Source organism: Aspergillus campestris (genome assembly GCF_002847485.1).
Source record: "Aspergillus campestris IBT 28561 chromosome Unknown P168scaffold_8, whole genome shotgun sequence".
Lineage (NCBI taxonomy): Eukaryota > Fungi > Ascomycota > Eurotiomycetes > Eurotiales > Aspergillaceae > Aspergillus > Aspergillus campestris.
This window is the reverse complement of record NW_020194343.1, coordinates 318,179-342,994: the sequence shown is the minus strand read 5'-3', so window position 1 is coordinate 342,994 and position 24,816 is coordinate 318,179. Positions and strand designations below refer to the sequence as shown.

General features: G+C 55.9%; 9 protein-coding genes and 1 non-coding gene across 10 annotated transcripts; 4 read left to right on the top strand and 6 right to left on the bottom strand.

Annotated features, from left to right (window-relative positions):
* Nucleotides 1-1,463: 1,463 nt before the first annotated feature.
* On the bottom strand, nucleotides 1,464-3,408 carry yap1 (putative bZIP transcription factor AP-1/Yap1; the record flags this gene model as incomplete). The annotated part of the gene is made up of 3 exons (XM_024840286.1): nucleotides 1,464-1,614; nucleotides 1,681-2,867; nucleotides 2,932-3,408. The coding sequence occupies 3 exons, from the start codon at nucleotides 3,406-3,408 to the stop codon at nucleotides 1,464-1,466; spliced, it is 1,815 nt and encodes a 604-aa protein (XP_024691591.1).
* Nucleotides 3,409-4,469: 1,061 nt separating this feature from the next.
* Nucleotides 4,470-6,103, top strand: P168DRAFT_255084 (tudor domain-containing protein). The gene is made up of 3 exons (XM_024834438.1): nucleotides 4,470-4,769; nucleotides 4,820-5,576; nucleotides 5,672-6,103. Exons 1-3 carry the CDS (start codon nucleotides 4,719-4,721, stop codon nucleotides 5,758-5,760), a joined length of 897 nt encoding a protein of 298 aa, XP_024691590.1. The 5' UTR covers nucleotides 4,470-4,718; the 3' UTR covers nucleotides 5,761-6,103.
* A 1,458-nt stretch (nucleotides 6,104-7,561) lies between these two features.
* Nucleotides 7,562-7,961, bottom strand: P168DRAFT_328096 (uncharacterized protein; the record flags this gene model as incomplete). Its single annotated transcript, XM_024841314.1, has 2 exons — nucleotides 7,562-7,801; nucleotides 7,852-7,961. The coding sequence occupies 2 exons, from the start codon at nucleotides 7,959-7,961 to the stop codon at nucleotides 7,687-7,689; spliced, it is 225 nt and encodes a 74-aa protein (XP_024691589.1). The 3' UTR covers nucleotides 7,562-7,686.
* Nucleotides 7,962-8,102: 141 nt separating this feature from the next.
* On the top strand, nucleotides 8,103-8,176 carry P168DRAFT_t121. Its single transcript has one exon. It is a non-coding gene; the product is annotated as a tRNA-Ile (tRNA).
* A 122-nt stretch (nucleotides 8,177-8,298) lies between these two features.
* P168DRAFT_305369 (3-hydroxyacyl-CoA dehyrogenase) lies at nucleotides 8,299-10,340 on the bottom strand (the record flags this gene model as incomplete). The annotated part of the gene is made up of 2 exons (XM_024838924.1): nucleotides 8,421-10,340; nucleotides 8,299-8,302 (listed from the first exon to the last, which is right to left on the bottom strand). Exons 1-2 carry the CDS (start codon nucleotides 10,172-10,174, stop codon nucleotides 8,299-8,301), a joined length of 1,758 nt encoding a protein of 585 aa, XP_024691588.1. The 5' UTR covers nucleotides 10,175-10,340.
* A 1,406-nt stretch (nucleotides 10,341-11,746) lies between these two features.
* P168DRAFT_311547 (glycosyl hydrolase family 79 C-terminal domain-containing protein) lies at nucleotides 11,747-13,359 on the top strand (the record flags this gene model as incomplete). The annotated part of the gene is made up of 2 exons (XM_024839511.1): nucleotides 11,747-11,950; nucleotides 11,992-13,359. 2 exons carry the CDS (start codon nucleotides 11,747-11,749, stop codon nucleotides 13,357-13,359), a joined length of 1,572 nt encoding a protein of 523 aa, XP_024691587.1.
* A 200-nt stretch (nucleotides 13,360-13,559) lies between these two features.
* P168DRAFT_282778 (putative cytochrome B5) lies at nucleotides 13,560-15,082 on the bottom strand (the record flags this gene model as incomplete). Its single annotated transcript, XM_024836000.1, has 3 exons — nucleotides 13,560-14,744; nucleotides 14,795-14,955; nucleotides 15,007-15,082. 3 exons carry the CDS (start codon nucleotides 15,080-15,082, stop codon nucleotides 13,560-13,562), a joined length of 1,422 nt encoding a protein of 473 aa, XP_024691586.1.
* Nucleotides 15,083-15,384: 302 nt separating this feature from the next.
* P168DRAFT_282777 (cytochrome P450) lies at nucleotides 15,385-17,101 on the top strand (the record flags this gene model as incomplete). Its single annotated transcript, XM_024835999.1, has 2 exons — nucleotides 15,385-15,514; nucleotides 15,702-17,101. The coding sequence occupies 2 exons, from the start codon at nucleotides 15,385-15,387 to the stop codon at nucleotides 17,099-17,101; spliced, it is 1,530 nt and encodes a 509-aa protein (XP_024691585.1).
* A 31-nt stretch (nucleotides 17,102-17,132) lies between these two features.
* On the bottom strand, nucleotides 17,133-19,735 carry P168DRAFT_175217 (Zn(II)2Cys6 transcription factor). Its single transcript, XM_024832916.1, has 6 exons — nucleotides 19,321-19,735; nucleotides 18,796-19,263; nucleotides 18,465-18,703; nucleotides 18,277-18,411; nucleotides 18,131-18,221; nucleotides 17,133-18,060 (listed from the first exon to the last, which is right to left on the bottom strand). Exons 1-6 carry the CDS (start codon nucleotides 19,617-19,619, stop codon nucleotides 17,316-17,318), a joined length of 1,977 nt encoding a protein of 658 aa, XP_024691584.1. The 5' UTR covers nucleotides 19,620-19,735; the 3' UTR covers nucleotides 17,133-17,315.
* A 593-nt stretch (nucleotides 19,736-20,328) lies between these two features.
* Nucleotides 20,329-23,320, bottom strand: P168DRAFT_297892 (putative C6 transcription factor; the record flags this gene model as incomplete). Its single annotated transcript, XM_024838217.1, has 3 exons — nucleotides 20,329-21,360; nucleotides 21,483-22,169; nucleotides 22,226-23,320. The coding sequence occupies 3 exons, from the start codon at nucleotides 23,318-23,320 to the stop codon at nucleotides 20,329-20,331; spliced, it is 2,814 nt and encodes a 937-aa protein (XP_024691583.1).
* Between the last annotated feature and the right edge of the window lie 1,496 nt (nucleotides 23,321-24,816).

Genomic DNA, 24,816 nt, shown 5'->3' with positions numbered 1-24,816 from the left:
ATGGGATGAGATGAATGAGCATCAGATGGCTCGAAGGGGGAAGAAGAAGATGAGACGAACTAAGAAAAGACAAAAGGAAATAATAAAACAAACTCAAAAATAAGCTTGCAAGAACTCAAAATCAATAGATTTATAGATTTCCCCCCTTGTCGATTCATTCAATCTATCATCCTATCCTTCCATTTTATATAAACCTCTTCCTCTCTGTTGTGTAAATTCTGGCGTTTACTTTTATACCTCGTTCCTTCTTTCATTCTTTCATTCTTTCCTTCCTGACTTCCTGACTTCCTTCCTTCTTTCCTAAAAAAGCAGGATCAAATCAATATCGATACACCTCTGTAGCTTCCTCTCTTTTTCTTATTTTAATTTATGTTTTCGCTGTCTAGTCCTTCCTTCCTTTCCCCTTTCCCTCTTTCCCTCTTTCCCTCTTTCCCTCTTTCCCTCTTTCCCATCCCTAATCTTAATCCACGGCAAATGAATAGGTTATCTCCTCCATGCAAACACAAGCTACATACTAGGGTAAGAAAATGTCATATCCTATCTCCAAAGAGTAAGGAGTAAAGAAAAACACCTATATAAGAAAGAGACAGGAATTAACAAGGAAGAGGGGAGCTACTACATCATGTCGTCACCTCGTGGGTATGTATGTATCTACTGGCCACTTTTTAGACGTTTTCTTCACTGGATACAGTTGCCGTTGTCTGTCATTATGGCATGTATTACGTATTAGATGCGGTAGAGATTGTCCACGGAGGAAACTATAAGATTGAAGAAAACTTTCATCATATCATCATAAGTACACTCAATAAGTACCTAGTAATCATGTTGTGCATGGCCAACCAAAGTAGAGATAAAGGCAATCACTCCGGGAAGCAGACACAAGAAATGGTCATGAAAACACCATCCAAAAAGTCCAACGACTACGCCAACCGGGAGAGTATTCCTTGCAAAACGCGAGCCGTAAAGGGCGATACGCTTGCACTAGGTCACGTCAAACCAGGTTCATCCGTCCGCCACCCTCCCATCAAAGCGCCGAGCAAGTCATAGCGTGGTGTACATTCTTCCTTTCCCATTCTTTTCATTCATTCCGATAGCTCGCCATGTATTAGTTGATCACTCCCTTCGCAAGACAAAAACCAACCCAGACGAAGGGAAACCCAACGAGTGTGCAAAGGTGCCAAGTAAGACAGGAGAAAAGAAATAAAGTAATTCAAAAATAAGGTTAAATGTCAAATATAATGCAGTGTGGTCGAACGTAGTCGGGTTTGCGGTCCAGAAGATGAAATTTGGTGAGAGCATATGCTCCATCCTCGTATTAATTTGTGTTGATATCTTTTCTTGTTGTGAAGGTGCACCGTCCTTCTCAGATTCGTCATTTCGTATCGAACGATGGGGGTGTGATCGGCAAGAGTAGTGGCGCGACAGCCGTGATATTAAGATCATGCGGGTAATCCCTCCCGGAACTACTTGGCACGGCCCATGATGTCCTCCACATCCTGCTGGTTGACGACCACGCCTCCTTCGGAACACCGTGCCTTGTTCCGCAGCTCCGAACAGAGGTTGTCCACGTCGATCTCGCCGTTGCGGAACCTCTCCATCGATTGCAAACGATCCCTGCGATCACCGTCAGTAGGGTGCCCGATGCGTCGGACGGATGGCTGAAATGGGGAGACCACATACCAGATCTTAGTGCAGGACAGCATCTGGGCCTTGTCCTCGCCGGGAACGACCTCATCCTCCTCCAACTTGCTGTCAATCTGGGCCAGCAGGCCCTTCTTGGGTGCCGGCTGCGCCGGTGGCGCCGGTTGGGTGCCCGTGCCCAGCTCGGAGAAATTGTGCGAGGGACTGCCCAGGTCCGGCAACGGGAAGGCGTCGTCAAAGAAGGTGCCAAAGTCCTGGGACAGGATGCTATCCTGCGGTTCCCGCCAGTCCCCGAACAGCACGGGGTCGAACTGGCCGCCGTTCTGCTGGGCCATCCAATCAAGCCCGGGCGTCTGGTCGGCGGAGGAATCGGCCGGTTCGGTCCAGTGGTGGGCACTGGGCGGTTCGCTGGTGCCCTGGGCCGGGGTGTTGGTGGCACTCTCGCTGTTGGACCGCACCGCGGGGATGGGGTTTCGGATGTTGCCGCACGCCAGCCCCAACTGGGCGCAGAAGGACTCCTCCCCGTTGATGGAGTGGTAGGTGCAGGCCTCGTGGTGGCCCGGGGCCTTCGCGGCTGGGGAGTGCGTGTTGGGCTCGGGGGACGTACCACTCGACGAAAGCAAGTGGCTCTGATGGGAGTCGGATGAGGAGGATGGCGAATCGGAGTTGGAGAGGTCGATCACATGCGGCGGTTTGGAGTCACGAGCCGACCGGGCGGGGGGCTTCGCGGGCGCCGAGGCGGATGCCGGGGTGGTGCCGGCGGACGACGGGGCGGTGGGGCTGCGACCGGTGGGGGACTGGCGGCTCACGACGCCGGGCACGTTGGCGTTGCGGCGCGAGGCCTCCTGGTCCTTGGGGGGTTGGGGTGCAGCCTTGCCCCACGGGCCGTTGTTGAAAAGGTGCGAGCTGGGCAGGTCGCCAAACTTGGGAAAGTCGAACAGGAACTCGCTGTTATTCAGGCCCTGCAGGCCGCGGGACGGCGCGTTGGGGGCGGAGCTCATGGCCAAGAGGCCGTTTCCGCTGCTCGCCGCGACGCTCAGACGCTTGCGATACTCGCGGAGTTCGACATTCAGACGCTCGACCTGAGCGCGCAGCAGGCCATTTTCCTGGTTGGCGTTCTCCGAGGCCTTCTGAAGCTCATCGACCTTGGTCTCCAGGTCCTTCAGGTGCTTCTCCTTGCGCTCCCGGAACGCGCGCTGGGCGGCCCGATTCTGGGCCTTGCGCTTCTACAAGTGGGGTCAGCCAACGACAAGGTCCCAGTCACCGAACCGATGGGAAAGGGTTGCATACCGAGGTCGGCTCCGAGGTCAGGGGCTTTCTGCCGGGCTTTCTGGCCCCCTCGCTTTCCCTCCGCTTCTTCCCCGATTCCTCTGCCTCGTCGTCGGACAGGTCCTTCCGCTTTTCCCCGGACTCCACCTCATCGGAGGGGAGGCTCCCGGGAAGATCACCGATCAGGTCGTCGCCATGGAAGTCAAACTCAGGGTCGTTGGGAAAGTCGAGGAACGGGCTCTCGTCCAAGCCGCCGGACAGGGCGGAACGATCGAAGCCGGGCGACATGGTGAAGCTATCCAAAGAGTGTCGAGCGGGGGTGGCGTCGGGGTCGGGTTTGAATTGAGGATGATGGGCCGGAGGACTTTCCTTCGATGGGGACTTGTTCTCTGGCCTCTGGCCGGGAGCTTTGTTGGAGGATAGGGCGGCCAGGAGGAGGTCTTGCTGGTTCGGGGTGAGGTAAAGGCCTTGCTGGTAGAGGGCGTTAAAATCGGTCATGGTGGGGCTGGCGACAGTGACGTGTAGGCCAGTGATGAACCGTGATGGTGCAGGGTCGGGCTTCCCGCCCGCTGTTCGAACGATGGAGACCGTCGCGCGATCACCGGATCAAGGTTGTTGCACACGAGGGCGCAGGCCGAGTCAGCAAGGCTTTGTCTGTTGGGCAGTGGCGTATTTCCGCGGGTAAGGTTTCCTCGGTTCCCCACTTGAGATGTCGCCGCAGGATACCCTGTTCTCCGATCGATATCCACGAGGATATAGGGGAGGCAAAGGAGGATAATCAGAATTTGCGAAAGGGGCAGAAACGACCAAGATGGTGACCGGAGATGACCGGGGGGAGGGGGGTGGATGAAGGCGTAATCTGGACCACGCCGTTCCGATCGATCAATGGAAGTGGGGAGAAGCCAATCGAAGGAAGTCGGCAGTTGAGAGTGGGGTCAGAGGGGGATCCACGAGCCAAGATGAACGATCGAGTAGAAAGGGTTAGTAGAGGAGGGGATTGAGGGTTCGATGGATGAAGAACGGAGAGATGAAGATGGAGATGGAAAGAGAAAGAGGGGAAAGTGAGACAGAAAGAATGAGAGAGAGTTGGAGCCTGAGTCAAGAACGAGAAACGTGACGGGAGATTCCCCAGGCAGCAGCTGCGCGTTCTGATTGGTCGGTGGACGGGCCGAGACCACATCCGAGACTTATGCTGCTTATAAATCATCTTCTGGCCTGAGGATCGATCCTGTCTTACTCCTGATTTATTGGTGGATGACAGGGATGTTACAGGGTGCCTTTTCTTCGTATTCTGTCATTTGACTTGATGTCTCCTTTTGCCTGGTTGATCTGAAATGACTGTATAATAACCATGAAGACGTCTTGATCTCTTATCGATCAGGATCTCTCCAGATCTGACGTAATTGGAAAAGTCTCCGAGTCGGTCTTTTCTCCCCGACTGCCTGGTTGGATGTCTGATCGTCACCATCCACAGAGTAATACTTGGATTTCTATTTCCTCCATTACTGCGTATATAGTATATATCCAAGGTAGTATACCGTCCACTACGCTATACCATCAGTAAAGTCCATTCTATGACGTGGGGATCGACCGTTGATCTCCGCTCACGTGATATACCGCATAAGGTGACATAAAAGATGAGTCACTATGAAAGTACGTCACACGTGACCTGTCCTTCCGCCGCGGCGATCGAAATCCGTCGCAACAACATCATTCCTGGGCAGATCACTTCTCGCCTCCCAACCATCCCATTTCACTTGAATTAGGTTAATTAGGTCCTGTCATCCTATCCTATCATACATTTCACAATGTCCGATGTCACCGCCCTCGAGGCCGAGGTCAAAGAATTCAAAATCCAGGTATGTCACCGCATCCTTCGGCGGTCCCATCCATCGCTAACCTCCATCAGCTGGAAACCGTCCAGTCCAGCTTGCAGGTAGACCCAGACAATACGGAACTACAGAGTCTCAAAGCTGAGCTGGAAGAACTGATCTCCTTGACCGAAACCTCCATCGCCGAACTACGACCCGCCAAACCCTCTGCCCCACCCAAGACGTCCACCTCGTCCTCCTCCGCCTCCCACCACAACCACAGCGCCAGCCACCATCACCATCCTCCCCAATCCGACTCCCGGACCCCGACGGTGGAACCCCGCTCCGAGGAGCAAGCCCCCGTCTCCTTCTCCGTCAATGACCACGTGCTGGCGCGATGGGTCTCCGGCGACGGCGCCTTCTACCCGGCCCGCATCACCTCCATCACGGGCTCCTCCAGTAACCCCGTCTACCTAGTGTCGTTCAAGTCGTACGCGACGGTCGAATCCCTGACCGCCCGCGACATCCGGCCCGTGACGGGTCCGGACTCGCGCAAGCGCAAGGCCGACGGGAGCGCCAGCAGTGCGACGTCGTCGCAGTCGTCCACGCCGCAACCGTCCCACGCCGGTGTCATCTCGGCAGCCGCCGACATCAACCCGGCGCTGGCGACCCAGGCGCGCAATGAGCCCAGTAAGGTGAGCGATGGGCCCGCGCGGCCGGCCAAGGTGCCGCGCAAGGTCAAGGCCACGCGCGAGCTAGAGGAGGGCAAGAATAAGTGGAAGGATTTTGCCAGTAAGGGGAAGATAGGTCGGAAGCAGAGCATGTTCCGGACGGGCGAGGGGGTCAACGCACGAGGTATTTTTTTCCTCTCTTCTCTTTTCACAACTATTCTTTTCTTTTCCTTTTTTTTTTTTTTTTTTTTTTTTTGTACAACTACTAACATATGACAGTCGGCTTCACCGGCTCCGGCCAACAGATGCGCAAAGATCCCACCCGAACCCGCCATGTATATCAACAAGGCGAAGAAGAAGGCTACTAGAGACGGAGGCATAAGCATGACCGATAACGAAACGACCCTGGCTTGGTGACGAACTTGCTTATTTACATATTTTTCTATTTCTTTACCTTTTCTTTTTTCGTTTTCATAATCCTATCTCGGACGGTCTGTTCTCGTTGCTAACTGGACCCGATGGCAGATCTACTTTCATTTCTTCCCTGGCTTGGTACATAGACTTGGTGGTATGATATTCTTCATTCAACTGGGGGGGTTTCGTCTATCGTGTTTCCGGTCTGTTAGGGAAGGCGGTAGTGAACTGATTGTAGTTGTAGATAGAATACCGTTTCGGGAAATGAAGACACGGAATGACGATATTTTGAACGAGCAGATGATCACAATGACGGATATCTTCAATCATGAAGTCTATCCGGTATGTCAGTATTGCTCATGCAGTAATCTTAATTTGTCTACCTTATTCTCGACAGCGTCCATCTTCTTGAAATCATCCATCTGCTACACGGCATCCCTCCATCTCATCCCAAAAATCAACCATCTCATCCCAAACTCATCAATCTCATCAAGAAAAGAGAAGAAAGAACCACATCAAAAACAACATCCCTATATATCACACTCTAAAAAGAAAAGAAAGAAAGCAAGAAAGAAACAAAAATGCCATCCATCCTAAAGAAATCATGCCGTCCCTACACCTCGCCTCCCCAACCAGCCAAAAAAGTCCGATTCTCAGACATAGTGGAACATCTGCCCGAGATTTACTGGGAGGCGGCTGATCTGGATGGGTGAGTCCTCTTTCTCTCTTATCGTCATATATGTATCTCTAGCTGGATGGATGGATATATAGGTATATGGATAGACAAGGCTAACGCCATTTCTCAACAGCGAAACCGAACTATCTGCTAATCCCGAATCCATCTTCATGGAGATTTTGCAGACGGTTTTATCTAACGAGATAACTCAGCAGGATGAAGATGTTATTATGACTGATGCTTTTTGAGACTTGCGTTGGCAGGGCTGGTTTGTGGGTGATGTCTTTCGTCCTGTTTGATTTTGAGCTATGGTGTTTACTGGTGGTCCCTGGTGGTCAATTGTCTAGGAATCATTGTTTGGAGTTGCTGGGGTTAAAGGTGTGGGCGATGACATTTATGTTATTGTGACTGCAGTGGTTAGTTTAGTATGGGTTTGGAATCTCAATGTGTCTTGATTCTATATGACTGTGGGCTACTTAGGTACTATAGGATGTAGACTAGTATATGATATACTAGTATATACTACCTAGTATCTCCACAAATCTACTACCTATATAACCAAACACCCCAGAAATAATATACATAAGTTATTGGCATAGACCTTGTTCACTTCTTGCCTCCAGAAATCATGTATCTAGCCTGTTATTGTGCTTCCAGAATAATAATCGACATATTTGCACTGCTGCTCTGTTCCCCACTTCCCTAGCATCGGTTCATTCTCTAACTAGCATACAGTAAGTTAGGTAGGAAGATTATATATAGTATGTACCTAGGTATAATATACCATTTTTACCCCGGGCTATACAAAAAACGGTTGGATGGCTTCATTAGGGCTTAACCATGGAGGACATACTCAACCTCTAAAACATACCCTTAAGAATGGAACGGGATAATGGGTTCGGGCTGACAGGGGTATGGTTCAAAAGGGTGTCGGATTCTGTTAGGAGCTGTGATAGTATTCTCTTCAAATATCAATTATTTAGATACCTCTTCGGTTGAATATATATATATATTGAGTCACATAGAGTATTATTTGATAGTGACAGTCTGGTCTTGGTACTAGGAAATATATAGTACGTCTGAACTCGATAAGACATGATCTGTATGCTACTGACAGATACCACGGAGAATAGACTAATATATAGTATACTACCTGGTAGTATACCCACAAGCCCACTAATATGCAACGAAACCTAGGAAGAAATCAAGACTCCCCCTCCTGCCCCGCCGTCTTACTCTCCGTCTCCGTTATTCCTGTCTTCAGTTTTGTCTGCGATGGCTCTGGATCGGTCCCAACTTGGGGATTCGATTGCGCCGCCCTACGTCTATCACGTTAATAGACCCAAGGATTGACAGCCAGGAGACATACGCGGTAATCCAGTGATCTTCATAATCGCCATACCATTCCATCTCCTCCTCGTCTTCGATGAGGAGGTCTTGGAGGGATTTGGGGAGGGGACTGGTTTGTCGGGAGGGCATTATGTTGGTTGTGTGTGGTTGATGGAGAAGTATGGTATCGTATAGAGGATATAGAGGTTATAGATGGATTTATGACCTCATCACTTTGCATTTTGAGAGTCTGTTACTGTATCTGTAAAAGATTCAGCAAATCAACCAACAGGTCCTATAACTCAGTTGGTTAGAGTGTAGAGCTAATAACTCTAAAGTCGTGAGTTCGAGCCTCACTGGGACCACTTCTTTTTTCTTTCCCCAGTGTTCACTCTGTTGGAAGGATCTTTTTTTTTTGATCTGTATTTCTATATTTATTTATATTGTTATATTTGTACATTTGTATAATATGAATAAGTGTATACCTCTATCTATTAGATGGCAAGTTAAGCAAAACACACCCCCGTATAGCAAGCATCATCCTGCCACAACTTCTCCTTCTTCCCATCCTTCACCCGATACACACATCCTCCCAGATCCACCACATACACCGCATCCCCGGACGCATCGCGCTTCAAGCCAATGGGCTCATGGAACTGTCGCGCCAGAATCTCCTTCTTCCCCCGTCGGCCCTCCACGCCACCATCCCCCGCAACAACCACCCGGTTCAGCGAACACCCCACAGGATGCTCCCCCCGATCCGTCCAATACAGCGTCTCCCCAGCAGCATCCAACTCCAAATCAATCGGCTCAGGCAGCCCATCCAGCACAAGCTCGATATCATCACGATCCTCAGCCGTCCGCCCAGCGGGCACATCCACCGGCGCACGGAAGATCCGGCCCTGACCACCCTTGCTGGGCCCCTTCTGCGTCCAGTAGACCAGCCCGCGCTCCGCGTCCAGCGCAATCCCCACACACCACCGCGTCATCTCGCCCTTATTCTGCGTCGCGCACCCGGTCTTCACGATCGTCTCGTGCTCCGTCCCGTCGAACCGCACCCGGTGCACCCCCATCCCTTCCCGGTCGCAGAAGTACACCCGCGACGTCGTCTCGTCCACCACCAGCTGCTTCGGCGTGTGCACCGCCGCGGGCGGGATGATCGTCTGCACGTCGCTGCCGTCTAGGCGCGCCGAGTGCACGCTGCCGTCGCATGTGGACGTCGATCGCCCCATGTTCGTCCAGAACATCCGTCCGGCTCCCCGCGCAACGTCGATCCCGTCGGGGAGGGACTGGCCTGTCACGACGGGCGTCATCGTGCGCGATGCGGTGTCGAAGCGCAGGATGCGGCCTGCTGTCGGGATGGCGCTGAGGTCGGCGTTGTTGGAGCCCAGGCCGACGTCCAGGACAAGCAATTCTTTCTTTCCGTCGTTCTCCGGCGCGGATGACGCAGTCGAGGGGCGAGTCGAAGCCCCAGCCGACTCGGAAGAGGAGGAAGAAGCAGGAGAAGAAGCAGGATACAACCCTCCCAATTCACTCTTCTTGCCTAGCTTTCCCGGCTTGATATACTTCTCGCGCAGCCAATCCACTGTCAACGTGGTATCCAACCCCCTCTCACCAACATAGTTATCCTCAATGAACGCCACCGTATCCAGCCCGATCTGATCCATCAGCTTACACGGCGGCAAGCTCGTCGGGAGCTGGAACATATTCTCCCACAGGAGATCGATCTCCGCCGCCGAGCTGACATCCTCAGCGAGGATCATCATAATCTCGCGCTTAATCGCCGCCCACAGGCGGTTGAAAATGAAGCCCGTGGACTCACGGCGCGCCGTCACAGGAAGCACGCCACAGCTGGCCAACACATCCGTCAACAACGGGAACAGCGCCTCGTCCGTCTCGCCAGACGTCATCAGCTCAACGGTGCGAATCGCCGGCGGCATCGTGAAATGCATGTTGAGCACACGCTGAGCGCGCTCACGCGGCAACTCCGCGATCATCAACCGCGACTTGAACGAGCTGCTGTTGCTCGCGATGATGCAGTCCGCCGGCGCGGCGGCGTGGACTTCCGCAAACGTGGCGATCTTCAGCGGGAGCTGCTCGGGGACGGCTTCGACGACGAGCCACGCATCTTGCACGGCGGATGCGATGTCTGTGTACACGCGGTGGGTGCCCGGTTGCGGCTTCGGCTGGGCGGGTGTGAGCGCCGTGAAGGAGCCGATGTTCTCGGCGGCGTACTCCTTCGCTGCTGTTAGGGCTGCTTCGCTGGGATCTCTCGTGTGCACGTCGTAGCCGCCTGCTAGGAAGACGGAGGCGATGCGTCGGCCGAGGACGCCCGCGCCGAGGACGACGACTGGACGGGTCATTATAGTATAGTAGACGTAGACGTATATAAGGGTAGGTATAATAAGTATATGTAAGTAGTAGGTAAACGATGCGTAGTCAGATTATACAGGCATCACATATATAATACAATACTAATAGAAGGTACATATATTATATATAGATAAACCAGAATACCGCCTCCCTCTCCAAGTCACCAAAAAAGCAATGCCGATACCCGAATCCATCCACCCATCCCTCCAGGAGAAACCGACCCATCCGTGGAGCACTGGAGCCACTGGAGAAAGAAAGCAAGGAAAGGAAAGGAAAGGAATCGGGACGGACTCGGAGCGGAGAGCTTCGGATGTATTTCGGAGTGAACCACGTTGGGAACTTGGAACTCGGCACGTCTTTGATGGTCTCCACTGTGGGTCTGACAGGTTGGTAGAGGAAAAGCTAGGAGGATAAGGATGGTTAGTGTTGGGTAGTTTGGAGAGCTTGTTTGGATGCCAATTCCGAGGGGGGTTCCGTATATTGGTGGATATGGATATTCAATAGTGTATACTACCTCCCTACTTTTATACTTGGTTGTTACTACTAGATGATTATCTATTTCCATGGTATATTCTAGATATGGAACTGTCTATACAATCATACATCTATATCAGTATCTACATGTCTTGTATATCTGATCGTCCCTTCTCGAATGGTTTTTCTCCACTGTGTATTTTGCATGGGGTGATGCTGCCCTGGGGACAACTAAATATGTCGGAAATCAGACAGTGTATCAAAGTGATCCACAAGTGCTCAAAAGTGTCTAGATATCTTTTGTAACCGAGTGGTGATTTTTCCCACAAGAAATTATATCCTAGTGATGATACGGTATCATCAAGAAGCTCTTTTGTAGAACTATTGTATTTTATATCATAGTATCCACCACTGAGTCTAGCTAAGGTCTTAGCTACTTCGACATTTTACTAACTGTTCCAGTGTTTAGTTACCGTGATAAGGTGCTGCTTATGGATTATGCTCATGTTGAGATTTCCAAGATTATAGATTATACTATCAGAAGAAACTTAATACTAGAAATAGCTACTGGTAATAGACTAAATGAAAGCACATGTGTTTTCTATGAGAAGAACAGTTCGATATTTACATATAGCCTTATTTAACATAGACTATATCAACATGATATAGATCTTTCCAGTCCGAATAAGTCTAGACTTGGTCTAAATAGATACAGACCGCGTCTTCCTCACGGAGGATAACTAACTGAACGCCAGGAACAAGCCTGTCGATCATGGCCTCATTCCCCTCTCGCGGTCAAATTACTTCCGTGAGTTGTTCCGGCTGGGCTATATCAGTGATATCATATCGCCCAACCCTAGACGCAACCCCGCATCGGAGCAGGGTCCGGATCGACTCCACTGGAGAAAATCATTCCGTGTTCAATCAGTCGTAGAGCTGTTAATCGGGCTATACCAACGCGACATGGATATAACGAACCCTCACCCCACACGGGGGAAGCCGTCCAGCCCGTGACTATATAAAGCACGCGCGATGACCCCCAATATGCATCACATATCGCCAGATAGCACAACAAGGCATCCTACACAATGCCTCGACTCACGACAATCGCCTCACTCCTCACCGCAGGACAGACACTAGCCTTCTCAACAGTGACCGTCCCCTCCAATATCTCTCGCGCTGTGCTCCGACCAGACGCATACGGATACTCAATCGAACCGTCCTCGCTGAGCCCATACCTACAAAGCACCATCGCCAGCACAGTCCTAAAAACAATCGCAGACATCATCGGCGTGGCGCCGCCCATCCGCGTCGGGGCAACGTCGCCGACCAGACACTATTCGTCCCGGACCTGGACGCGCCCTCGGTCGCCGAACCGAACGACACCACCGTCGAGGTGCTGAAGATCCGCGACGACTGGTTCCGCGGTTGGACGGAGTATTTCCCGCCTGGGACGGATTTCATCTATACACTCAACCTGCGCAATGAGTCCCATGCGTGGGTGAACGCGATGCAGGAGGCTGCTGCCGCGATGGAGGCGCTGGGCGAGTCGCTTGCGTTGTTTGAGTTGGGGAATGAGATCGATCACTATATTAATAAAGGGTGGAGGGATGATAGTTGGGGAACGAGCGAGTATACGCGCCAGTGGAAGCGTCTGACGGGGCAGATCCTCGCGTCGGAGTTCTATAAACAAGCGAGTCATCAGCCGTTATTCCAGGCGGCGGTGTTCGCGGATCCCCCCTGGGTGCCGGACCAACACGACGAGATCGACGACTTTGACATTATAAACGCCACCAAGGCGGGTCTCGTCGATCCGGAGATCATCAAGGGGTACGCGGTGCATCTGTATCCCCAGTCCACCTGCGATGAAGTCCGTCGGGCGAGACTGTCCCTGGACCTCCTGTCGAACCATCAAGTAGTCTGGACGAACGTGTCGCAATTCATCCCCCAGCAGGAGGCAGCTGAAAAGGCCCGTGCTCCGCTCATCCTGGGAGAGACAAATTCCGCGTCGTGCAGCGGGCAAAGCGGCATCAGCGACACCTTTGGCGCGGCGCTCTGGACGACGGATTATGTCTTGACTGCGGCTAGCATGGGTATCGAGCAGGTGTACTTCCACCTGGGCCACCAGAGCGAATACTCGGCGTTCACTCCGCTGGCGTATGAGTATGAGGGTGAGAGCTTGACAGCTGGTGTTCGGGCCAACGTTTACTCGCATCTTTTCCTGGCGCATGTCCTGGCTACCAAGGACAACAAACCCCAACAGATCAGCGCGCTGCCCTCGGCCAACGCCTCCGACTTTAGCGGATACGCTATCTTCGGCGAGGGCAAGCACAAGCACAAGCACTTGGGGCTCGAGAAGCTGGTCTTCATAGACATGGGCGTGTGGAACGCCAGCGTCGGTCTCTCTAACCCGTCCACATTGTCCGCCACCGACAGCACGTCTGTGTCTCCGGGACATCGTCCGACCAGAGACGTCCGCGTTCAAACGTCCTGGCCGTCAGGTACAAAGTTGCAGTTCATCAGACTCCAGGGCCCGGGGACAAATGCAAAGAGCGAGGTCGATGTGTCGGGGGTGAGTCTGGATCTGGAATCTGGTGAGCCGGTGGGCAAGATACGAAAGGAGAAAGCGGTTGTTCGACATGGAGGGGCTGTGGAGGTGTCGTTGCGTCAGGCGGAAGCTATTCTGATTCAGCTTGCATAGCGGCAAGCTGGTATATTGTGGATATAGTACTTGGTTTGATGGCTGCCGAGAGAGGCTTTGCTTGTGTGGTAGTAGCTCTCTATACCAGACCAATACCCCCGAATAACAACCTCGTCTACAGTCTATTCAAGATATAAAAATATACTATAATAATGTAATATTCCATCGCTCACTCTATAAACCCGAAAAAAGAAAGTAATCTAGAAAAGGAAAACCTGATCTCCTGCTTTCGCAACAGCCCCCGGCATAGTCCACCCCAACCCCCCCAATGCTTTCTTCAAAGCCCCCACCATCGGCGGCGGCCCACAAAGCAACACCTTATTCTCAGCAGCAACAGGCGCCAAAAACCTCTCAATCATCTCGGCAGACACGAAACCCCTCTCACCAGTCCAGCTCTCGTCGGCGCGCGAGAGCACATACCTCACCCGGAACTTGCCCGGATTCTCCGCCGCAAACGCATCCAGCTCCTTCCGCAGCAAGATATCTGCCTCCGTGTTATTCGCGTACAGCAGCGACACCTGCGTCGTGTCGGATGGATCTTCGCAGATCGCGCGAATGAGCTGGTACATGGGTGTGATGCCCGTTCCGCCGGCGATCATGCCGATGTGAGGCGCGTACTGGCTGGAGTACTGCATTGCGCCCTTGGGCCCGCGCATGTCGATCGTCTGGCCGACTTGCATTTGGGCGAGGTGCTGCGTCATGGCGCCGTTGGGGTAGGTCTTGATGAGCAGCTCGATGCGTCCTGCGTCGCGGTTGTTGGAGACGGGTGTGTAGGATCTCGTGACGGTCTGGCCGGAGGCGGTGGTGGCGCGCAGAGCGACGTGCTGGCCGGTGGGCAGGCCGAGGATGTCGTCTGACTGCGGGAGCGAGAAGACGAGGAGATACACGTTGGGAGCGACTTCTGTCTTTTGCGCGAGCGGGAAAGAGCGCCATTGGCGGGCGTCGAGGACTTTCGCGCGCTGGAGGGGGACGGATGAGCGGGGCAGGCGGTGGAGGCGTGCGGTTTGGGTGCGTCGGCGCGGTGCGTAGTGCGTGAACTCTTCTTGCACGTCGAGCTTGGTGGAGGCCCACATGCCGAGGGCGACTGTGAGGCTGAATTGCAGCGTGCTGGCGATGCCTGCGCCGGCCCAGAACTGGCGCGAGGTGGACCGGTCGGAGGGCGCGCTGAGGGACCCTGCGAGGGAGGGGAGGGCTTGCGCTAGACGAGAGAATGTGTAGCCTTGTTGGTAGGCGGCGAAGGCGGCGGTGCTGGCTGCGCCGGCGAGGCCGAGTTTGAGGAGGGTGGGGAGGAGGCTTGGAGAGGAGGCGGGCTTGACGTTGATGACGGCTGTCTGCGAGACTTGTTCGTAGTTGGGACGGTAGACCTCGATGGACTCGGCGTGTTCCTATCATCTGTTAGCCATTGATATCGCTGTATGAAGATCGGGTGAAGTACCTCTGCCGGTAGGTCGCCCACGTAGAACGGCTCGAGCTGCTCGCGCGCTTCGTCCGAGTGGCCGATCTCCTCAAAGGCCTCAGTGGCATCCGTGCCAGCCACCTCGATGAGCACGGCGCTTCCACCAGGATGGTCCTCCAGATACTTGGTCACATCGTAGACTATCGGGATTAGCTGTCAGCCACTATGGCACATCCAGGAAAGAGACTAACCCTTATTGTGAAGCACAATCCAGACATCGTCCGGCTTGCAGTGCTGCTGGACCTGTTCCAAAGTAAACGACGACATACCGACGGTGAGTGTTGCTGAATTCCAAACCCTTCCGAATACACACCAACGACCGGACAGCGTATTATTTATAATCTGGACGTTCCTTGTCGTTTTATCCAGACCCATCCCGACCCGCATCCCGATCCACCCGTCGATCCGGGATGCCGAGTCGGGCGAACTTCGCCCGAGCCTCGGAGGCCGAAATCGAATCATGTTCGGGATGATCAATGGACGGATGGACATCCGAGATGTAATATAAAAGTGCCGGTACGTCGTTGTCACATCCTAAACACTGCCAGACAATAATCACAGAACTCATCATGTCGTGTCAGTTCTACCTCGTCGGCGACGATATCGCCACGGCGCAATCGGTGGACGTCGATGCGCGCTGGAAGTTTGAAGATCTGCAGCGCGCGGTGGGCATCGTCTTCCACGTCGCGCAGCCAACTGGTATGATATCAATCTTCTCCTCAATTGAGCCTATACTAACCCATCAGGCATCTCCTTCCACACCGAAACCGACACCCTCACCTCCCCCTCCGACATCATCACCGCATCCACTACCCACCCCATCGGCCTCCGCATCGATGGCAACGCCGTGCAATCCCCCCAAGGGCCCCCGGCCTCCCCCTCGTAGGCAGCTACTACGAGATCTTCCCCGACCACCTGGGCAACCACTACCGGCTCTTCCGGAAATACGGCCCCGTCATCAAAACAACCAACATGGGCAAAACAACCTACCTAACCGACAGCCCGCAAGTCGCAGCCATCGCGCTCGCCGAATCCGCCTACATGACCAAGAACATCAACCCCAGCCACCCCCTCTTCGGCGTCAAAGACAACACCGCCATCTTCATCGGCGACACCGAGACCGAGAACTGGCGCCTCGCCCACAAGTACCTGCCCCCCGCCATGGGCCCCCGCGCAGTCCGCCACTACACCTCCGTCATGCAGGACTGCGCGCGCAAGGCCCTCCCCGTCTTCGACGAGCTCGACGCCCGCGACGAATCCTTCAACGTCTACCAGTTCATGGTGAAGCTCGCGTCGCAGACAATCGGCCACTTCTCGTTCGGCAAGGACTTCGGCCACTTCGACGCCGTCGACGCCCCGCTCCACCCGCTCGTCACCAACACCGCCACCCTCCTCTCGCTCAACAAGAAGATCACCGCCCGCGGCGAATGGTACCGCCATCTCCCCTGGGGCGACCCCGCCAAGCTGCGCCAGGTCCAGCACACCATCTACTCCCAGCTGCAGGAGGCCATCGACGACGTGGAGGCTTCCCGCGAGGCCGCCGGCACAACCGGCGATCTCCCCATGGCGGAAGCCGCCCTCGAGGCCTCCTGCGTCGTGGACTACCTGCTGCGGGCTGTCGACGACAAGGGCGAGCACTTCCCGCGCGGCCTCATCCTCGCCAACATGCTGATCGTCAACGGCGCGGGCTTCACCACCACCTCCGCGCTGCTCTCCTGGCTGATCTACTGCCTCGTCACGTACGAAGGCACGCAAGACAGACTGTACCAGGAGCTGCAAGAGTACGGCATCGTGGATCCCACCAACAACAAGCGCAACGAGACGACGTGGGACCCCGACCTCGCCCACAGCATGCCCTACCTCGACAAATTCGTCAAAGAGACGCAACGCCTGCACAACGCGTCCTTCCAGCCCGGCCGCACCACCAAGACAGACGTCGTCCTCCCCGGCGGCTACCGCCTCCCGCCAGACAGCGTGATCATCCCCGCGCTGTACGCCATCCACACCAACCCATCCGTCTGGCGCGATCCGTTCCGCTTCGACCCCGACCGCTGGGACTCCGAGGAGGTGAAGGGGCGGCATCGGTGCGCTTATATCCCGTTTGCGACGGGGCCGAGAGGCTGTATCGGGTTTAATTTTGCGCTGCTGGAGGTGAAGATCTTGTTGAGTGAGTTGGTCAGTCGGTATGAGTTTGTGAGGGAGGGCTTGGAGGCTATTGATTATGATCCTGAGTTTCAGCTTATTCGGCCGTTGAACTTTTATGTGCGTGCTAAGAGACGGGTTTGATCGGTTGGTTTTGATGGATGGAGCTTTTGGATGCTTGGGTTGTTTGATAGTTTGGGATCCCTGATGGATTAGTTGACAGATAGAGTCTTGATAGATACTCGATAGACAGATAATCTGTATATATATTTTTTTTCTTTCTTCTTCGCTTCAAACCCGAAACATCAAACGGCATCACAGCTGTTATAATCGTACACGTCCACCGGTTCAAGTAAAATCACCGATAAACCTCCCTCAGCGCCTTCAACGCCCTCGAATACGGCCCAAAATACCTAACATTCGTATCAGCGTCACACCACTCGGACTCCTTCTCCTCCTTCTCGAGCACAGCCACGAGCCGCCTCACAAGCATGTCAGGGTCTTGCCCCTGCAGCCCGGCCACAGGCACACGCACCCGCGCGGTCAACCCGCGCAGGGAGATCGCGCAGCTGACAGCGTTATGCACGAACGCCCACGACCGACACACGCTCGCTGAGAAGCGGTGCAGGTCGAGGAAGTTCTCGATGACCTGCATTGCTTGGTGGATGGCGTCTGCTGCGACGGCGGGGGGGATGGTCTCTGAGTCGGACTCTGGGTCGTTGGAGAGTGAGGAGCCCATGTAGACGCGGGTGAGGCGGGAGATGGCGTAGCCGAGGTGGATGTTGAGGGCGAGGCGCTCGAGGTGGTCTTGGAGGGATTGGCAGTGGGATTTGGAGCGGAGGGAGGGGGCGACGGAGTCGCGGAGGGATTCGAGTTGGCGTTTGGCGTCGAGGGCGCTTTGCGTGGGGTCTGTGGTGGTCGTGGAGGTGGAGAGGTCTTGGCGGGTGCGGTCGCGGAGGATGGAGCAGATTGTGAAGATGGATTCGGAGAAGGTGAGCCCGTTTGTGTGGGGGGTGTAGGGGATGGGGCAGTTCATTGTTATGGAGCTGGAGGGGCGGTCGTAGGTGAATGAGAGGAAGGTGTCTTGCCAGATGAGGGTCCACCTGGATTATTAGTACTTGATTGGGGGAGCAGGGGGAGATAGAGGAAGAGATAGAGGGTGGGAAGGGATACCATAATCGATTCCGCTGATACTGCTCAGCAGGTGGTGAAGACAGAGACGGCTCATGCAGCCCAATACTCTGCGCCAGTCGCATAGTGGCCCCTACACAGTCAGCTCCATCCATCCATTGTCCATCCATCCTGGGGAAGAAACACACCCATCAATATCCAAGCACTGTTAGTATCCAAATTATTCCTCTGACAATGCCCAATTAGCGCCATCGCCTGAATCTGATCCAAATCCGTCTGGTTGAAGAAGTTCGACATGCGCAGACACTGGAAGGCGGAGCAGACTGTCTTGATTAATGACAAGAACAAGAGAGAGAGGGGGAGAGAAGAGACATACTCAACACCTTTGACCGTAAATCCCTCTCCTTGATCGGATCATCCGAGAACTGCACACCGCACGCCAACACAGCGAACAGCAGCGCCAGCCACGACGGGTGCGGCTCCTCCGTCTGCCATAGCCCGCTTTGTGGTGCGGCGCGCCGGTCCAGGAATGAGAAGAGGGCCGGGCCGAATTGGTCGATTGTGACGAGGGCGGGGTAGAAGGGGTAGGATGTTGTTTGGTAGGCTTGCCAGTATCTACTCTGTCGTCAGCTGGCTGGTCATATAGGTTGATCCCCGCGACTCCAACCACTGTATCCATCCATCAGGGACTGGAAAGAAAGACGTACCGAATAACATCCCCATCCTCCGGCAACGTCTCACAAACCTCCCTAGCACTGGCATCCGGCCCCCAAAGATTCGTAAACGGATAAGCACGCGGCACAAACTGATCCATCATGGCGTCGTGGATCATCGCATCCCCCGTCGCACTCGCCCGTCGACATCCCAGCGTGAGCGGCGTGTCGGAGTGGCTTCCTAGGAAGATGGTTGCGCCTGTGGCGTCTTCGACGAAGTAGCGGCCGGGGGATTTGCCTGTTGCGTGCGGTCGTTGGGAGTGGCCTTGGCTTGGGGGGTCCGGGAGGGATTGGGGGCTGGTGTTTGTTGTGCCGGCTGTGGAGGGGGGTGGGGGTGCGGAGCGGAGGTCGGCTTTTAGGGAGGAGATTTGGTCTTCTATTTTCTCGAGGCGGGATATGAGCGTGTTGGTGTGGGGGTCTGGTTGTGGTAGTGGTAGTGGTAGTGGTAGTGGTTGGTCGTTTCTATCCATTCGTTAGTTCACACACTCATATACATGACATGTAGGGGTATTGACATACAAAACCTCAAGACTCGGCTCCCCCCGGACAGACCCAGCAGTCCCCGTACTCCCCGGCGAAACCTGCTCTGGACCCCCACCACTACCACTCCCAGCGCTACCCCCAGAACCCAACCCCGTCGGAACCTGACACAGCTCCGGATGACTCCGCCTCACACAGCTCCCACACGGAACCTGCCCATCACAGCGCACCTTGCGATGGCGACACGGAAAGCAGGACCGGATACCCCGGGCTTTGCGCTTGTGTTTGAGCAGTTCGCGCACGAGGCCTGTGTCGTAGGGGTAGGTGGTTTCGGACATTGTTGTTTGTAATACTATTTCATTGTGGTTTCATTGTTGAGGTGTGTTGGATTGGATTGAGCGGTTAGGAAGGGGTGAATCGTTGAGAAGTGAGAGAAGTTGGTAGTAGGTAGATGGTGGGATGAGATGATGACGATGGAGGCCGAGGTGAGTCCGAATGCGATGCGTTGTGATTGGTGGGTGGGCACGTGACTGTTATCGCTATTATGTCATTTACGTTATACTGCATAGCATAGCATAGCATAGCATACCAGATCTAGATACAGAGTACAATAGAATAGAGTAAGCTAGCTCATAATCTCATATATCAACCACTCATGGTAGCTAGAGTAAAGCAAAGTAATAAGAAGAGTAAATATAACGCCCGCTCAGAATCGCAAGACAAGCCCTGGGAATCCCTCCACACAGCATGCGCCCAGAACGTGCAGCAAGCAAATACACAACCCAGAACAAAGAACCCGAGCAGATAGATCCTCCGTGGCCTTTTTTTTTTTTTGTTTTCTTTTTCTGTTTTGATTTTGATTGGCCCTGGGAGACAAGTGTCCACCCGGACAGATCCAATATCCTATACCCATGTCCATATCCATACCCATATCAGATCGTAATGCTGATAGGCTGACTGACAGTCGATACTCGTACAGACGCCGCAGGCCTCTCAACGAAGACCGAACGCGGGCGAAAGAACACCAACGAAAGAAGGAGTAGAAAACTACCGCGCAAATTCAGTCCACACGGTACTCAACCACCCCGTCGGCAGCCCGAGTTCCGACGCCGTCGGACTGGGCAGCTGGTCATAATCACACCCTTCCAGGAAGGCCAACACATCTTCCCCACCGAGACTAGTCGACCACAGTCCCGGCGGCGGCGCGAGACTGTCCCACCCGTCGGTCCCCGGCGAGGACCCACCCGGCCCTCCCACCGCGCCAGGCGGCGGCAGCAGCGGAAGCCCGTGGGCGGTGGTGGCGCTGATCGGCGGCAGCGACTGGGCGTACGGTGGCGGCGGTCCCCGCGGGGGCAACCATGAGTTGAGCGGTTGCAGGCGGGGCGCTTGAGAGCTGGCGGTCCCGATGGACGGCAGCGTGGGCGACGGATGTCCGTAGAGCGGCGTGTCAGCCGGGACCGGCGGGGGCGGGGGTGGGGGCAGGGCGGGGAGGGAGAAGGGGGACTGGGACTGCAGTGACCGGCTGGTGGTGGGCAGCGGCAGGCTGGGCCGTCGGTCCCCGTCGGGCCCTCGTGGCGGCAGGCCGGGGCTGTTGACGGGCACCCATGACTCGCGTCGCCCGCTGGGGGGGATACCACCGTCCGCGGACGGCTCCTCGCCGGCGTCTCCGGTCTCGCTGCGGGCGACGGAGCTGCCGGCATCGCTGGGGTTGGTGGCGCGGTCGCTCCCTAAGGGGCCAGGAGGGACCGCGGGCAGGGCAGTGGTGGCGGCAACGACGGGACCCCCATCCCCGCTGGCATCGGACCCCGTCTCCGGCAGCTGATCCTCGATGGTACCAAAGTCGAGGAACAGCTTCTCGATCAGGCGGAACTCGTCGAGGCCTCCACCGGCACCGCCCTCGCGCACGGGCCGGCCGTCGGGACCGGCGTCGTCGGCGGCAAGGCCCCCATCCGGGCGACGGGTGTGGCGGCGGACGTCGCGACGGACCTTGGCGAAGTAGCTGTGGAGACGGTTCACGGTGCGGAACCAGCCGCGAGCCATGCGAAGGCGGGGGCGCATCCGGCGCAGGAGGTCGAGCATCTGGCGGGCCGGGGAGGGGGCGACCGCGGCGCGGGGGCGTCCGGGGGCGTCGGGGAGCGGGGTGGCGGGCGCAGGGCCCCGTCGGGGTCCATGTGCGGGAAGTGCGCGGCGTAGACACTGACGAAGGCGGCATGGTAGACGGCGAAGCCGACGAGCGGGTTCTCCACCAGGACGCCGCGCTCCTGGCAGGTGAGGACCAGGTCCATCATGCGACGGGCGGCGCCGAAGAGCTCGCGGGCACTGTCGCGCCAGAACCCGTCGGGCCCGCCGGCGGTGGTCGGGTCGGTCGCGACGGCGCCCGGCTCGTCGAGGGGCCCGACGGGACCGGGGCAGTGGACGGGCAGGAAGGGGATGTAGGCGCGGTGCAGGACGATGACGGACAGGAAGTAGACGACGTGCATGACGGTGTAGGGGGCCAGGCTGTGGCGGTACATGATGTGGGTCTCGGTGTTGCGGGACGAGTACTGCAGGTTCCGGGCCAGGCCGTCCTGGAACTCGGCGAGGCGGGTGCGCAGGTGGGCGAAGCGCGACTCCGGGTGCCAGGGGGCGACCGGCTCGGTGCGACGGCCGCCGGCGCACGACCACTGGGCGATGCTGCCCCAGAGACGGACGATGCGGATGACGCGGCCGAGCACGGACTCCTCGGCACCGACCTCCCAGCGGTCGATGCCCTCGTCGTCGGTGGCGGCGGCCGTGGCGGCGGCGGCGGCGGCGTCGGCGCGGCGGGCGACGGGCGACCAGGCGGACGGGGGGTGGTGCGCATCCGACGCGGGACCGGGCCGCGGGTCGTCCGCGAAGCCGCCGAGGCTCTGCCGGAGGCTGGGGATGACGGGGGCGCCGGGGGCGCCGAAGCTGGGGGGCCGACGGGCGGGGGCTCCCCCAGGCGGGCGGTGCGGACGCGCTCCCCGAAGGCGAAGGCGTTGTCGCTGGGCAGCTGGATGCCCAGCTCGCGGACGCGGATCATGCGGGGGCGATACCGGCCGGAGCTGAGGCAGCGGTCGAGGAGGAAGCAGGCCCAGAAGGTGCGACGCTTGGTCTCCTGGGCGATGATGTCGTCGGCGGTGGGCTCACGCGCCGGGGGCGCCCGACGGGGCAGGCCGAACAGCTCCGCCTCCATCTGGAGCGGGGCGGGCGCGGCGGGGGCGACGCCGTCCTGCTCGAGCTCCCAGGGGAGGCCCAGGGCCTGGGCGAGGCGGATGGCCATGCCGACATAGAGCCAGGCGCTCTTGCCGCGACACATGCCCCACTCGTGCAGGGCGAGCATGAGCAGGGCCTGGACGCGGGTGAGGTCGGGGACGGCGAGACTGGAGCCGTCGACGCCCGCCAGACGGGCGCGCAGGGCGGTCGCGTAAACCTCGGAGGCGACGAGGGGGTCGGGGGCCCGGCGCCGGCGCCAGCGCCGGCGGGGGCATGGTAGGCGACGAGGGTCGGGTGAAAGCGGGCGGTCAGCGCGAGGACGCCGAGGGGGATCAGCGGGTTCGGGGGCGGCGCGGGGGCGTGGGCGCCCGGGGGCTCGCGGGGCGGGGCCAGCGCCGTGGGCGAGGGGCCGGATCTGGGCCAGGAAGGAGGCGGGGTGCAGGAAGGGCAGGAGGGTCGCGGCGTGGGACTGGAAGAGGTCGAAGACGGCCTCCCAGACCTTGACGGTCAGGACGGGCGCGTCGAGGGCGTCGAGGGAAGCCTTGGCGGCGGCCTCCTTGGCGGCGGCGGCGGCGAGGCCGACGGACTTGCGCGAGCGCTGGCGCTTGGGGCTCTCCCAGTCGGGGTGGCCATTGCGCTCGTCCCCATCGGCGAGGGCCGCGAGATCCCGTTTGGCGGCGGCGGCGCCGCCTCCGATGGCGGGGGTAGGGTAAGCACACTCGCGACCAGAGGACTCACAGGCGCGACAGGTGGTGTCGATGCCGGCATTGACGCATTTGATCTTGCTGCGACGGCAGCGGGCGCACGCGATGCTGGAGCGCATGGTGGTGATGTGGGTAAGCGCGTAGCCGTAGCGGAGAAAAGGATGGGGACGCAGCAGCCCCGGGGGCTTGCGATGAGGGGAGTGGTCTGTTTATTCTTTCCTTTTCCTTTCCCAGATGGTTTCTTCTTTTCCCGTTTTAAAAAAAAAATTAAAATTTGGGGTGCAATATTTGTCCGACCAATTGCGCCGGGAATCCGGACAACGCAGCGCCGGGACACACACAGGTCCGTCCTACAGGAAAAGGGGGGAAAGTGGCCGGGAGTCGTATGACCTGTCTTTTTTGACTGTTTGTTTATTTTTGTCGAAAAACAAACCAAACCAAGAGGGTAAGAGGAGAAAATGGGAAGAGGAAAAGAAAAAAAGAAGAGGAACAGAAGAGAAAACGCGATGATAGTCGGTGGAGACTGGGGAAGGGTCAAATCGGAGTCGGGAGTGGGACTGGGTCGGTCGGGTCGGTGGACGACCGAGGGAGTAGACGGTAGACCAGAGGAGGTAGAGGTAAAAAGAGATCAAGAGGAGAGTAAACAGAAAGTGACAAAAGGAAGAAGGAAGCAGGAAGAAGAAGGAAGAGGGACGAAGTGAGAAAGTGGAAGAGAAAAAGTAAGAGAAGAAAGTGAAGAGAAAAGCGAAAGAAGATCAATGCGGGAAGAAGCGGAGTTGTGGGGGAATTTAGTGGAGGATCGGGGCACCGGTCCGGGGGGAGAGGCCGACCGGATTGTTCGGGCGGATTGGGTAAGAGGAGAATCGATGAATGGAGAGACCCCCAGAGAGACCAGATGGAATGGAGGATCAATGAAGAATCAAATCAACCATCCACCGTATAGAGACTGGAGAAAGGACAAGATGGGAATCGGAAGAAGTTGCGGAGGCCCGACCAGAGTTAGTCCGGTCCGGGTTTAGCGGGGGTGCCTGAGTCCGAGTGCCGAGAATGTGATCCGATGGAATATCGAGTATCGATGGGATAGAGTAGAGATAAATGGAGAGAGAAGAGAAATATAAAGAGTAGAAGTATTAGGGGAGAGAATCAAGGGATTCTTGTAGACCTGATAGAAGTGTAGTTCGTCCTGTATACATGGACGGGAAATCGGTTAGATCGAGATGTATTGATTTACATCTCTATCTATCTATCTATCTATCTATATATGAATATATAAATGAATATATCAATAGAGATAGATAGATAGATATAACTAGATAGAGAACTCGATTTATGTCAATAATAGATGGAGACACATGACCGGATGCCTCAATCATACGGTACAATACGTCAATACCGTACAACCACTCCAGAATCAATAGAATAAATAGACAGGATATAGCCAATCGATAGATAATATATGGTTGATATATTTCGACTGTCCTCCATCACTCAGAGCGCGAGAGAGAAGACATACATACCAAGTAAAACTATATCCATGATAAAAACTGGGGTAATCCGGGGTTAACGCTCTCCACCATCCTTGTCTTACTTATCCTTCCAACTAACTAACTCTATC

What these genes read in the sequence shown, in the direction of transcription:
- P168DRAFT_255084 (XM_024834438.1), top strand. Translation starts at nt 4,719, where the DNA reads ATGTCCGATGTCACCGCCCTCGAGGCCGAGGTCAAAGAATTCAAAATC. An exon ending in TCAAAGAATTCAAAATCCAG is followed by an intron (nt 4,770 to 4,819) that starts GTATGTCACCGC and finishes AACCTCCATCAG; the next exon opens with CTGGAAACCGTCCAGTCCAG. An exon ending in CGAGGGGGTCAACGCACGAG is followed by an intron (nt 5,577 to 5,671) that starts GTATTTTTTTCC and finishes AACATATGACAG; the next exon opens with TCGGCTTCACCGGCTCCGGC.
- P168DRAFT_175217 (XM_024832916.1), bottom strand. Translation starts at nt 19,619, where the DNA reads ATGTCCGAAACCACCTACCCCTACGACACAGGCCTCGTGCGCGAACTG. An exon ending in GAGCCGAGTCTTGAGGTTTT is followed by an intron (nt 19,264 to 19,320) that starts GTATGTCAATAC and finishes ACGAATGGATAG; the next exon opens with AAACGACCAACCACTACCAC. An exon ending in GAGGATGGGGATGTTATTCG is followed by an intron (nt 18,704 to 18,795) that starts GTACGTCTTTCT and finishes ACGACAGAGTAG; the next exon opens with ATACTGGCAAGCCTACCAAA.